This window comes from Labrus mixtus, chromosome 16 (assembly GCF_963584025.1).
Source record: "Labrus mixtus chromosome 16, fLabMix1.1, whole genome shotgun sequence".
Classification (NCBI taxonomy): domain Eukaryota; kingdom Metazoa; phylum Chordata; class Actinopteri; order Labriformes; family Labridae; genus Labrus; species Labrus mixtus.
In genome coordinates this window covers 19,172,618-19,186,134 of record NC_083627.1, presented here as the reverse complement: position 1 = coordinate 19,186,134, position 13,517 = coordinate 19,172,618, and the positions used below count along the sequence as shown (strand labels likewise).

Sequence of the window (13,517 nt, the reverse complement as noted above, 5' to 3'; positions counted from 1 at the left end):
GAGAGCTCCAGCAGCCGATAAGCCACACCCATCCTCTGAAAGAACAAAAAAACAAGCACCAAACAAGGAAAAATACACAGAACTGTCCAATCACCACACATATAGAGGGTACTTTAAATAAAAGAATGAGCAGATTCCTCACCTGCCTTTAATATTTGTTGAAACAATATTATAATAGTAAAACATTGTCAGTGAACATTTACTATACAATGTCTAAATGCAGGAGTATTTTCAGTGTGGTAATACCACTTTTGCTTCTGTACAGGAGCAGAATACTTCTTCCATCATAAGGTATGGTATATGGTAATTTACCATACCTACCAAAGCACTATATAAGCTCAAGTTCATTTACCATTACCATTTATAACACAAGTTAAGATTCGTACTACAAAGTAGCTGCTCTGTGGTAACCATGGAGACCAACAAAGTAACAGTGCAGGAGAGTGTTTGGGTTGCATAGAATGAGACTAGTTTTAGTTAAACTGTGGAACTAGTTGAGTTGGTGGAGTTAAAATAATCTGTTGTTGATTTTTACTTGTTACCACTATTTTCTGCTTGTATTACTGTTGTATAAAAGCAACATCACACTCGAGGTCGAGATGCTGTTCTGGATATCATCACTGCTACGATTCTGTCGTAGACACTCGCCGCAGTGACGATATTAAGTACAACATCACTCCCTACTGTGTGATATTACTTTAAATTGTCGTCCAGTGTATCAGTTTGGGCTTAACTATTATACACTATTATTTTCACTTTGGGGCAACACAAGCATATTTGCAATTACTGTGCAGCAAGTCTGGTATTTCTGTGTCATATCTGGAATATCTTCAACTGCCTGGATGACGAGTTGCTGTGAAGTGAGGTGGATTCTGGGTTCTTCCACAACAACAGCTGGGAAATGGTCATCGTCATCAAGACTGGGGAAAGTGCCAATCCCATGGTGTGCCAAAAGGGCCTCCAAACTTTGTTCACTGTAACGGTCCTCACCAAAGACATTGTTGATGGCTGTGCTGTCCATCTCCATATTGGCCAGCATTCCTGCAATCCAGATTTGGACAGGTGTTCTGTTGTTTTCTGTGCGCAGACTGTGGTTATTCCAGGCATTTCTGAAGTTCTGAAGTCTTTTCTGAATTTCTGGCAGAAAGACAATTTGCAGTGCCATTTTGTGGAGTTCATCCTCAGGATCAAGAAGCTCAGAATTCTCAAGAGAGTAAAATGTATCATAGAAAGATTGTAGAACATGCAGAAAAACATCTCTCCAAAGACGTTCTATTATTTGGTTATGGACAGACTCGCCTGTGATGTGACTCCTCGTCTCCACACCTTGAACAAGGTTCATGAACAGTGCAACTTGTGAATTCTCACCTCCATAGTCTGATCTAACTCTGGAAGGAAGGCCACACATGCAGGTGGCTTTTACAAACTGTGTCAGTACAGTGGAGGCACGATTATTTGTGTTGCAATTCAAGTATGTGATCAGTCGAGAGTGTCCATCAATGGCTCCATGGAACACCAAACCCCACCTTGTGATAAACATAAAGGAGAAAGGTACATTTGATTATCAATCTAACAGATTGGTGGAGTTGTGTTTTTTCCTCTAGATTATAGTACATTGACATAACATTTCGCCAAGTAAAAATATATTTGTAACGTGTAAAATGGTTTTACAGATATGTCAAAATGTAATTTTGACATGTTGAAATGTAATTTCCACTCGTGAAAACTAAATTGCTACTTGTCAGCCAGACTGTTTTAATGTTAAAAGGGCTTGCCATAGCTTCTGTCTGCCAACGCACGTACTGCTGCAACTCTGTAATTCACTGTAACATCATCTAAACCCCCAGACACACCAATCTTTTTTACCTTTTGGGGCCATCTCCTAAAAACTTCTACATGTCTCCACCTCTCCGCTCTCGTCCTGATACACCAATCGGATGTCCTTATATGGAGAGATGGGGGTGTGGTAGTATGCTGCCGATTTAGAATGATTCTGATTCACTCACATACGCCTGGTGGTGAGAACAAAATATGCTGGTACGCACGTGTCATGAATCTGACGGTGATTTTGCATATGCACTTATTTAATGCGCAGAGTGACAACATTTCTACACACATATTAGTGAATGAGGCCCAATGAGAGGGATGGAGACAGTGGGACAGACAGAAGTCTTAGAAAAACCCTAAATGTTGCATAATATGAGCACAAAACTCTTAAGACTAACAAATGGAGTCGATTTGCCCTGTACAACATCAGGAAGATCAGACCTTACCTGTCAGAACATGCTACACAGCTCCTGGTACAGGATCTTGTGATATCACACATCGACTATTGCAACTCTCTACTGGCAGGTCTTCCTACATGCACTATCAAACCCCTGCAGATGAAACAAAATGCAGCAGCACGACTGGTCTTCAACCTTCCTAAAAGAGCACAAGTCACTCTGCTGTTCATCTCCTTACACTGGCTCCCAGTTACTGCTCGCATCAAATTTAAAACTCTGCTGCTCGCTTACAAAACAGACACAAAAACGGCTCCTCCTTACTTTAACTCTCTCATCCAGGTCTACACTCCCTCCCCCCCACTACGCTCTGCCAATGAAAGGCGTCTGATCCAACCTTCACAACAGGGTCCTAAGATGCTAAATAGACTCTTCTCCTCTGTCGCCCCCTGGTGGTGGAATGAACTTCCAAACTCCATTCGATCTGCAGAGTCCCTCTGCACCTTTAAGAAAAAGCAAAAGACCCAGCACTTTATAAGTACCTACGACCTGATGACGATGGTTTAGATATTGTTGTTGATGATGATCATCTCGGACAACTGTGTGTGAGATTGAAAGGTTTCCATGGTGATATGAATTCAAAGGGACTGCTGTAATTTAATTCTGGAGAATTTAGTTGGATTTAACCTCTGAAACTCCCGATCTGTGTCCAAAGAAAATCAACATAACAACATATCTAACAGTTATGTGAGAATGTAGCTTGCTTCTCATCGTTTTAAATCAACACTAACAATAAACTACACAAACCATATTTGTGTAAGCGGACTTCAGGGTTGTAAACAGCATCCAGCAGTCTGTGTTGTCGCTCGTTTTCCTCTTTTGATCGACGAAGTTGCTCCTCATATTCTGCTATTGTTCTTTCAAACAGATCAAATATCTCTTCAGCAGCAGCAGTCAGTCTCTGGTTGACGAAAGATCTCAGTGTTTTAGCTTTAGACATTTTCACACACACACACAGGTTTGTACAATTTAATGATGTCGACATTTTAAACTGATGGGAAACCAGCTGTCTTCTCACTTAGCTGCTTTATGTCAGAATGTCCTCATCCCGCCCATTCTGCTGATCCCTTTAAAAACATATTTCTTATAGTCTGTCTGTCAATCTGCCTCTGTGTGTGTCTGTGATTGGCAGAGAATCATACCTACAGTTCAGCTGAAAGGTTTGGAGAGGGTAAAAGACTCCAGCAGCACTTGTAGTACGAAGATCAATTTGATGAAGTCCAAGGCAAATTTCCCACTGGGACAATACAGTTCATCTTATCTATCTCATCTTGTCTTATCTTATTAACTTAATATGACGCGTTTCAGCTTGTGACCTTTGATGGCCCTGCTGGAGGCTACAAGCTGAATCATGTTGGTCTTAAAAAGTTCATGAAGTTGATCTTCATCATACGAGTGTTGATTAATTCAAATGGTTGTTTAATTCAGATTTTTTATTGATCTTATTGACTGATATTTCTTTCTCTTCTCAGCCCTGATTGGTGAAACCTTAAGTATTTTTATTATTTTCATCTTCTTTATTAATATATTTTATAGGCTTTTTTATCATGTTGGTCTGTTATTTCTTATCTGACAATCGTGTCCATTTTTGTTTGTAAAAGTGTCTGTGAGTTCTTTTGTTTGCTGTCCTATAATTGTAAATGTATTTTATGTTTTTTGTTCGTACCTGCCTTTAGGGACTACAGATGAAATGTAGCTTTTGTGCTAATTCCGGCATATTGACTTAGATGGGATTTGCTGATTCATGTGCAATGTCCTAATTCAATAAATACAATTTAAATTGTTGTCCTTCTCTTCATTGTGTTGTTTCTTGTTACATCTGTTTCATATTGTGTGTCAAGATGGACGTCGCTTTGCTGGCTGCAAAACAAATCTGCCCACAGATACAGTCACCTGAACCTGAACCTGAAGTCCTAGTTTGGTTGTCATGAAACCAGAATTTTTACTTGGATAAGTTATCAGTTAAAATCAAACAAAATTGGGCACAGCTGGCGTAGTGGTTAATGCGCTCGCCCCATGTACGGAGGCTGTTGGCCCAGGTTCGAAGCCAACATGTGGCTCCTTTCCATCATATTGTTTCCCTGATTTCCAACTTTATCCACTTTCCTATCTCTACAATAAAGGCACATAAAGCCCACCTGCCAAAAAAAAGTCAAACAATATTGGTACCTGTTTCAAGTCTTACGTTATGCTCCCCCAAAACACAACATCCTCTTTTAAGTTCACATATTCTCCTCCTCTTCCCCTGTGTGTGAAGTTTCTTGTTCTAAATCCACTCTGATCCTGTATTTGATCATGTCTATAAAACCCTCTATTTCAGCCCTGCTCAGAATAGGCTGTTTCTGTGTCTGTACCTTTAAATATGTAAATGAGCTGTGTCTGACCATCATGGTGAGGAAAGAGGGGGGAGAAGTGGGCTGAAAATGTTTGATATTTAAAAGATGGTGTGTTTATTCTCTTCACAGTGTGTGTGTGTGTGTGTGTGTGTGTGTGTGTGTGTGTGTGTGTGTGTGTGTGTGTGTGTGTATCCTCAGTGAAGTGTGTCAGTCTCTGCAGAAACTTCCAGCTGCAGCAGTCAGTTCAGTTTCTCTTCAGTCTGAGTGAGGGAGGTTTTTGTACGACACTTTTTCACTGTGTGAACATATCATACTTGCTTGCATCGAATTCTCCTTTACAGAAATAAACTGCTGCATCTTCAGTCTGGACTCCACTGATGGTCAGAGTGAAGGCAGAGTTTGATCCACTGCCTGAAAAACGACCTGGAATCCCTGATGCTCGAGTGCTAGCAAAGTAAATGAGGAGTTTAGGAGTTCCTCCATCTTTCTGTTGGTACCAGGCTAAGAAGTGGTAGCTGCTCGAGACATAAACATTCTGACTGGTCCTACATGAGATGGAGACGGAGGCTCCCAGAGCAGAGGTCACTGCTGCAGGCTGAGTCACTGTGACCTGTCCTCTGGACTCTGAGGATACAGAGACAAAAACAGAAAGCAGCATCAGGGTTTAGTGGGCTTCATTTCAGAGGGACGGATGTTCATAGAGGAGAGGAGTTTGATTCTCTGGACTTTACCTGTGAAGCAGCAGCAGAGGAGGAGAGTCCAGATGAGGACGCAGATCAAAGTCATGTTTTTGATGATGAGGACGAGGATTTCTGTTGTGATGAAGGACAGCTGTCAGTCATCCAGTGTTCAACTGTCAGGACTATAAACTCTCCCAGAGCACTGGAGCATGGTGCTGCTGATGCAAAGTGGCTCTCTATGGAAATGTTCTGAGAAAATGGCTGATTTTTAGCTCATTCAAAATGTGCTGAAAACAAATTTGAAAAAGAAAAGTTTTTAGGTCATTCGAAACATACTGCAGAGATTTGTCAGCATACAAAGTCATTGTGTGTTTTCATACAAAGTTTTATCATTGTTACACTCATTTATTTAAGAAGTAGACAAATTACTGACTTTTATTTATATTCTACTCCACTTCTCATTCATTGTGTTCATCATTGATTTTAGATCATTTCTCCACCTGCTGTTTAGACATCCTGCTAAAATATTTTCTTTTAAGAATGTGCTAAATGTTAATATCACTTCTAAAGAGAGTTGGTTTTTTGCAGGTTTAAGGTCCTTTTAAAGGAAGCTTTCTGTGTTTCTCATCAGAGTAACATCATATGAGTTCACTGGAAGCCTCACAACAGATATTGAAGGCTTTAAAGTTAGAGGAACATAGTTTAATGATTTATTTTGTCTTTCTATTATTTCATGCTAGGCACTTCCTTCCATAATAATACATTTTATCTAAAGGCCCCTTTCAAAGCACTCAAGATCACCTTAGAAAACAGAGATAAAAACAATAAAGTAACACTACATCGATAAAATTAACATTAAAAATAAAATTTTACAGGATGTATAAAATCATTTTCAGGAGGATTCAGGAGACTGGATGGAGAATGATCAGACTGAATATGCCAGTTTAAAAAGATGTGTTTTCAGATTAGATTTAAAAATTGACAGAAAGTGAATATTACGGATGTGTGGTGGGAGGGAGTTCCAGAGGCTGGGACCAGAACGGCTGAATTCTCTGGACTCCAAGGTGGACAGGCAGGCGGTTGTTCTGGTGGGTTGAATTGAAGAAGAAGACCTGAGAGTGCGGGTGGGTGCGTTGATGTGCAGGAGCTCAGAGAGGAACAGAGGAGCGAGGTTATGGATGGCCATAAAGGTGAGGGGCAGAATTTTCAAGTCAATGCGATATTTAACTGAAAGCCAATGAAGCTGCTGAAGGACAGGAGTGATGTGATTAACAGAGGGGGTTCTGGTGATGATGCGAGCGGCAGAGTTCTGGACCAGTTGAAGTTTGTGGATGGACCTGAGAGGGAAACCAAAGAGAAGGGAGTTGCAGAAGTCAATGCAAGATGTAACCAGGGTGATGACATGGATGGCAGTACTGTTGGGTGTGAGGGACGGGCGGAGGCGATTAATTTTACAAAGATGGAAATAACCAGACCGAGACGTTATTGATGTGAGCTTGGAATCATAGTGTGCTGTCGAGGATGACACCCAGACTCTTAAACTGAGGGGAGGGAGAAACTGAGGAGTGGTCAATCGTGAGAGAAAACTGTCAGGTTTTGAAATTGTGGATTTGGTGTAAATGAGGAGAACCTCTGTGTTGTCACTGTTTCATTTGAGGTTTCAGAATAACCAGGATTTGATTTCTTGTAGGCAATCAGACAGGGAAGTAAGCGGGAGGGAGGAGGTCGGTTTGGTGGACAAATAGAGCTGGGTGTCATCCGAATAGCAATGGAACTGGATGTAATATTTACAGAAGATATGGGCAAGAGGAAGGAGATAGATGATTAACAGAAGAGGTCCCAGAACAGAACTCTGAGGATCACCTGTAGTGACTGGAAATGGCTGGGATTTGAAGTTTTGTCTTTAAAAGATTTATTTTTGGGCTTTTTTGTGCCTTTAATTGAGAGATAGGACAGTGGATAGAGTCGGAAATAAGGGAGAGAGAATGGGGAATAACATGCGGGAAAGGAGCCACAGGCCAGACACGAACCTGGGCCGCCCACCTGGAAGACCACAGCCCCCACACATGGGGCGCGCGCACCAACCACTGCGCCACCAGTGCCCCAGGATTTGAAGGTTTTGAGTTGAATAAACTAAGCGCGACCAGAGAGTTAGGATCTAAACCAGTGCATGGGTGTGTTAGTCATTCCATTGGAGGCTATGTTTTAAGAGTTTTAGATAAAGTTTAGATTTGTTAAGGGGTATGTAGGGGTACATTTGGACCACCTTTGATGTTACAATCACAGTGTGTGTGTGTGTGTGTGTGTGTGTGTGCGTGTGTGTGTGTGTGTGTGTGTCCTCAGTGAAGTGTGTCAGTCTCTGCAGAAACTTCCAGCTGCAGCAGTCAGTTCAGTTTCTGTTCAGTCTGACTGAGGGAGGTTTTTGTACGATGCTATTTCACTGTGTGAACACATACTGACTGTTGATATAGTGTTCACTCTGACAGTAGAAAACTGCTGCATCTTCAGTCTGGACTCCACTGATGGTCAGAGTGAAGGCAGAGTTTGATCCACTGCCTGAAAAACGATCTGGAATCCCTGATGCTCGAGTGCTAGCAAGGTAAATGAGGAGTTTAGGAGTTCCTCCATCTTTCTGTTGGTACCAGGCTAAACGGTTGCTACTATAAACATTCTGACTGGTCCTACATGAGATGGAGACGGAGGCTCCCAGAGCAGAGGTCACTGCTGCAGGCTGAGTCACTGTGACCTGTCCTCTGGACTCTGAGGATACAGAGACAAAAACAGAAAGCAGCATCAGGGTTTAGTGGGCTTCATTTCAGAGGGACGGATGTTCATAGAGGAGAGGAGTTTGATTCTCTGGACTTTACCTGTGAAGCAGCAGCAGAGGAGGAGAGTCCAGATGAGGACGCCGATCAAAGTCATGTTTTTGATGATGAGGACGAGGATTTCTGTTGTGATGAAGGACAGCTGTCAGTCATCCAGTGTTCAACTGTCAGGACTATAAACTCTCCCAGAGCACTGGAGCATGGTGCTGCTGATGCAAAGTGGCTCTCTATGGAAATGTTCTGATTGACTCCAACAGGGATCACTCTCATTACTCTTATCAATCAATCAATTAATTATACAATTAATTAGAAAACTTTCAAAACAAATTTAATATGATTTCATGTTCACGCTTCTAGAAACATTTATTCTGATATAAATCACGATAATTAATAATATTCTTGAGAAAATGATTTAAAAATAATTTAAATATCTCAAAGAAAGACTTTCTTTAATTTGTTCTAATCTTTTTAAATTTTGTTTTCTTTTGGTCTCAGAGGTCTTGCAGGCAGAGACTCATTCAGGTGTCTGTGTTTGTGTCAGAGTCAGAGAGCTGTGTGTCTCTACAGCGAGAGGTTTTTGTACGACGACTCCATCAGTTTGTATCACTGTGGCTCACGTTCGGTGGAGGAACCAGACTGGATATTGGAAGTAAGTCACATATTCATCTTTTTATTCAATCAGTAAGTTATTCTGGTGTCTTTTGTCTTCATATTCAAGCCTGGAGGAAAAGAAAATACTGACCTTTAACTTTTAAATCACTTGTTTTAGAAAGAATAAAGACAACATTTGACTTTAAAGGATTTCAGTTTAAAACAGAAACACAGACTGAATTTAAATGAAGGTAAAATGTTTGAAGCCAGAGTTTTTATTTGTTGGGAAATAGATGATTTTCACTCTCATGGTAAGGTGACATGTGGCGTTGTGGTAGTTTGAGTTCAGTGTGTTAAAGTCAGAGAGCTGTGTGTCTCTACAGTGAGAGGTTTTTGTACGGCCGCTCAATGACTTTGTACCACTGTGGTGGACTTTTGGTGGAGGAACCAGACTGGATGTTGGAAGTAAGTTTCTGTATGAATATTAAACCTAATGTTAAAATACAGATTTTTATATTTGATCCAAATAAATCACAATTTGACAACCTCAGAGACAGCTGCTAAATAATGTTCTATTCATGAGGTTTTTCTAACAATCGATATGGACGCCTTAATGACTGAAACAACTGAATGAAATTTATTTGTCATTAACATTTATTGAAAATGTTAAAGCAGCTGTCTCTCTGTTTATTTGTCATCGTGAAACTCTAACTCTAATGAAATCGTGTTTTTATCGGTCCTGCTATACCGTGAAGGTTCACTCAGGACAGTTTGATTTCTGTCACACTGAAACATAAACAGGTTGATATTTAACAAAGAGAAGTGTTTTAAATGTTTTCCTGAGATTCATTTTCTGACAACTCTTTAAGGTATTTATCTGATTCAGTTGTTTGAATGAACCGAACAAAACAAACATAAAGAACGGTGTTTTAAAATGCACGTAATCTCTGATCTCTTTATGCGTCTAATTTAGACATTTTTCTGATTTGAATTCACATGAAGAACATTTGATTGTGTTCAGTTGATTCTCTGTTTTAGTTTTTTTTTTTTTCATCTACAAACTGTTTTAAAAATGTGTTGCAAAGTTTTTGGATTATTTTGATGGGGAATGTTTGTAATGTTTTAGATTTGATTCAGATGTAGTTTAAATATATTTCAGGTCGTTCTGTGTGATTCTCTCTCTGTGTGCTGATGTGCATGAGAGGCTTCTTAAAGGGAAGTGAAACAATGTGTGAGTGAGTGACTGGTGGAGCAGAAAGAAACATCTGACAGAAACTCCTAAAAAAAGAAAATCAGCTCTCAGACATTAAAGGTGTCCTATAGGGTTTGGTGGTTGATTGACAGTTGTGTGCTCCCTGTCCTCTAATCTGATTGGTGTCTCCTATAGGTGATGTGCGTCCCACCCTGACGGTGCTGCCCCCCTCCAATGAGGAGCTGGAGCAGGGGAAGGCCACCCTCATGTGCCTGGCCAACAAGGGCTTCCCCTCAGGCTGGAGTCTGGCCTGGAAGGTGGACGGCAGCAGCAGCAGCAGCAGCTGGGAGGAGAGCAGGAGCCCTGCGGTGCTGGAGAAGGACGCTCTCTACAGCTGGAGCAGCACCCTGAGGCTCTCTGCAGACCAGTGGAGGAAGGTGGGCTCTGTGACCTGTGAGGCCACCCAGGGCGCCCAGGCTCAAGTCACAGAAAGTCTGAGTAGAGACCAGTGTTCCCAGTAATGACTCACTGGGACTGTGCTGCTGGTTTTACTGTGATATTGCTCTCACTCTGCACCTCTCTCTCTCTTTATTTCATGTTTCTAAAGAATAAATATTAGCTTGTTGCTTCATATGTGTGTGTATTGTTTCCTGATAATCTGTTCATTAAATCAATTAGAAATACACTTTTTGTCTTTTTCAATTATTTCAAACGTGTAAAAACGTCTTTATCAATTCTTCAGAATCTAAACCGAATTAAAGAAAATTTAAAATCTTTTGTATCATGAAACATCTTCATAATAAACAGATATACAATATATAAGTTAGGTTTTTCTAATAATCGATATGGACACCTTAATGACTGAAACAACTGAATGAAAATCATCAAATCAGCTTTCTTTACTGAAAATGTTAATGACCAGGACTTTAAAATGTCTAGTGGTTTATGTTTATCAAAAGAAAAGAGAGGAAAACATCTAAATGAATGTGTTTTAGCTCAAATAAATATTTTAAATCTGTTAAATAAAGCGTGATATCATCAGCATAGAGAGATATCAAACCAGTGCTACTGCAGTTCAAACACTCAAAATATTTACAAACTGCAAAAGTAGAAAAAAGTAGAAACTAAACTACAAAATTTGTTTTATTAGGATAAAATGTATGTGTGTGTGTAAAGATAGATAAAAGATACATCCGACAGATGGGCTAGAACTCATCATCAGTGATGTTTCTGGGTTCATGGGGGGTTTCGGGTCTTGTAACATAAAACACTCTTGTGTATTCATTGAAAGAATTAAAATAGATAATCTTCTTAATGTGCAGAATATTTATAGTTTATAGTTTAAATTGATTTTAAACTATACTGTGTTTCATGGAACTTTATTTTAGTTTCTCTGCAGCTGTTCATTCATATCAGTTCCTCTTCAGCTGACGGAGGTTTTTGTACGACGTTGTATCACTGTGTGAACGGGAAGCTGTTACTCTGCTGACAATAATAATCTCCTGAATCTTCAGTCTGGACTCCACTAACAGTCAGAGTGAAGTCAGTTCCAGATCCACTTCCACTAAAACGAGCTGAAACTCCAGACTGACGGCTTGTAGAATAATAAATCAGGAGTTTAGGAGCTTCTCCAGGTTTCTGAAGATACCAGTGGAGGTTATTACTAACACTTGTGCTGGTTTGACATCTGATAGAGACAGTCTGTCCTAGAACAACAGACTGAGATCCAGGAGTCTGAGTCAGGAGGATGTCTCCTGATGAACCTGAAGAAACATGAAAAAAGGGGAGAAGGTTATCGAAACGGACGGAGAAAGATGAACAACATCCAAACAGAATCTTTGCTTTCTTAACTTTAGAGAAACGGTGGAATAAAGGTAAATGCTGCTTCTTTAAATTTTTCTCCATAACAGTGATTATTGTAGTGAACCTGGCCTCACCCTGAACAAGGAGCCCAAAGATTAGCAGGTGTAGAATCAATGACATCATCATCATCGTATGTCAGCGTCTCTGAAAGGCCTCAAACAGCCGCTGATCGACACCGGCCTCTTAACGTCCGAGAGCGGAGAGGGAGGACAGATATGCAAACACACAGAGTCAGTCAACTGAAGCGAAATATGTAAATCTACCTCAAGCAAACAATCTAAAAAATATGAATTTAAAATTCAAAGAGTTTGTCAAGCAGTGGATGATTTTAAATATTAGAGTTTATAAATTTAATGATCAATGCAGTATGATAAAAGGTAAATATAATAATAAAAAACACATGAGGATATCAATAAAAAACTTTTAAAAAAAGTTCAGTAGAGATATGGACAATTTCATTCGATTAGATTAAATATATATGCAGTATGTTTTTTGTCATGACCCAACGATTCAAAAATGTGACTGAAAACGTACATTAGTTGACTCAAATCTGAGATAATCCAGTGTTTTTCAAAGCTTTCTTTGCTTCACTTCCAGAATAACAAACAGCAACTCTGTGTATTTGAACAGATTTGCTCTATCTGTTTTAAACATTAAGGAATTGATTCGAAATCCATTAGGCCTATGTAGAATTTATCTTCCTAAACTGTCTTTTTTGTAAGATGTCGTCAGTGTCACTTTTTATAAAGAAAATATGTGCATTGTTTTATTAGTGATAACCTCAAAATTAAAAAGAAAACATGATATTTTGCATTTTTATTGCCAGACTTGTAAAAATAAGTATCGTGATCCGTATCTTTGAATGTGTTCTTAGAAAAACTGCTGCAGCTTCTTGTTACTCAGTCATGCTCAGCACAGTAAGACTTTCACATGTGTATCTTGAGAACTGAAACTGTCTGTTTCCACGGATCAGCAGTGATGCATTTCTGTTGCCATGGTTACTCAGTTTCACCCGGACGAGAGGCGGTCCAGCAGAACCGGCAGCTTTGATTAAACGTTCTCTAGTTTATTTTTGTTTTTCTTAATGTGGCTCAGTTACTGTCAGTCCAACAAGTGTTAACAAACTAACAAATAAAAGTGAAACAAGTAAACAAATAAAGAAGAAGGAACAACACTGTTACATTTAACACAAAGTGCACGTTGAAAAAGGAATTGAGTAGCTCTCTCATAAATGTAGGTCTATATATTCACTCCAAACAGCTTCTTTGTCATGATCTCAGCTGTGCCTCTTCTTCATTGTTTCTGTGTGGTGTGTTGCTGTTTCCCTGTTTGTGTCATTCAATAAGTAACTATAACCATCTCATGTTTCTGTTTCCTAGAATTACTCAACCTGACAGTATACATGCCTTTGACATACTCTCACAACTTTCATAGCTGTTAGTTTCTGGAAAAGAGCTTAACACTTAACTCCTTTTTTTTATTTATAACTACGGTGGCCCTGAAGTGCAAAACAAAGCAACAAATAAGAAAACACAACAACAAATCACAAAACACAACCACAAATAAGAAAACACAACCACAAATCACAAAACACAACGACGAATAAGAAAACACAACAACAAATAAGAAAACACAACAACAAATCAAAAAACACAACAACAAATCACAAAACACAACCACAAATCAAAAAACACAACGACAAATAAGAAAACACAATGACATTAACTTTAACGGAAAAGGTAGGTACC

The 13,517-nt window shown here is 39.6% G+C and overlaps 2 gene segments (V, D, J or C); one reads left to right on the top strand and one right to left on the bottom strand.

Annotated features, from left to right (window-relative positions):
* Positions 1-13,517, bottom strand: part of LOC132991218 (Ig kappa chain V region 3381-like) — a 180,556-nt gene that overhangs the window by 114,441 nt on the left and 52,598 nt on the right.
* On the top strand, positions 10,052-10,591 carry LOC132991219 (Ig kappa-b4 chain C region-like). The segment is given in 1 exon segment: positions 10,052-10,591. A coding segment is annotated over 1 exon segment (255 nt).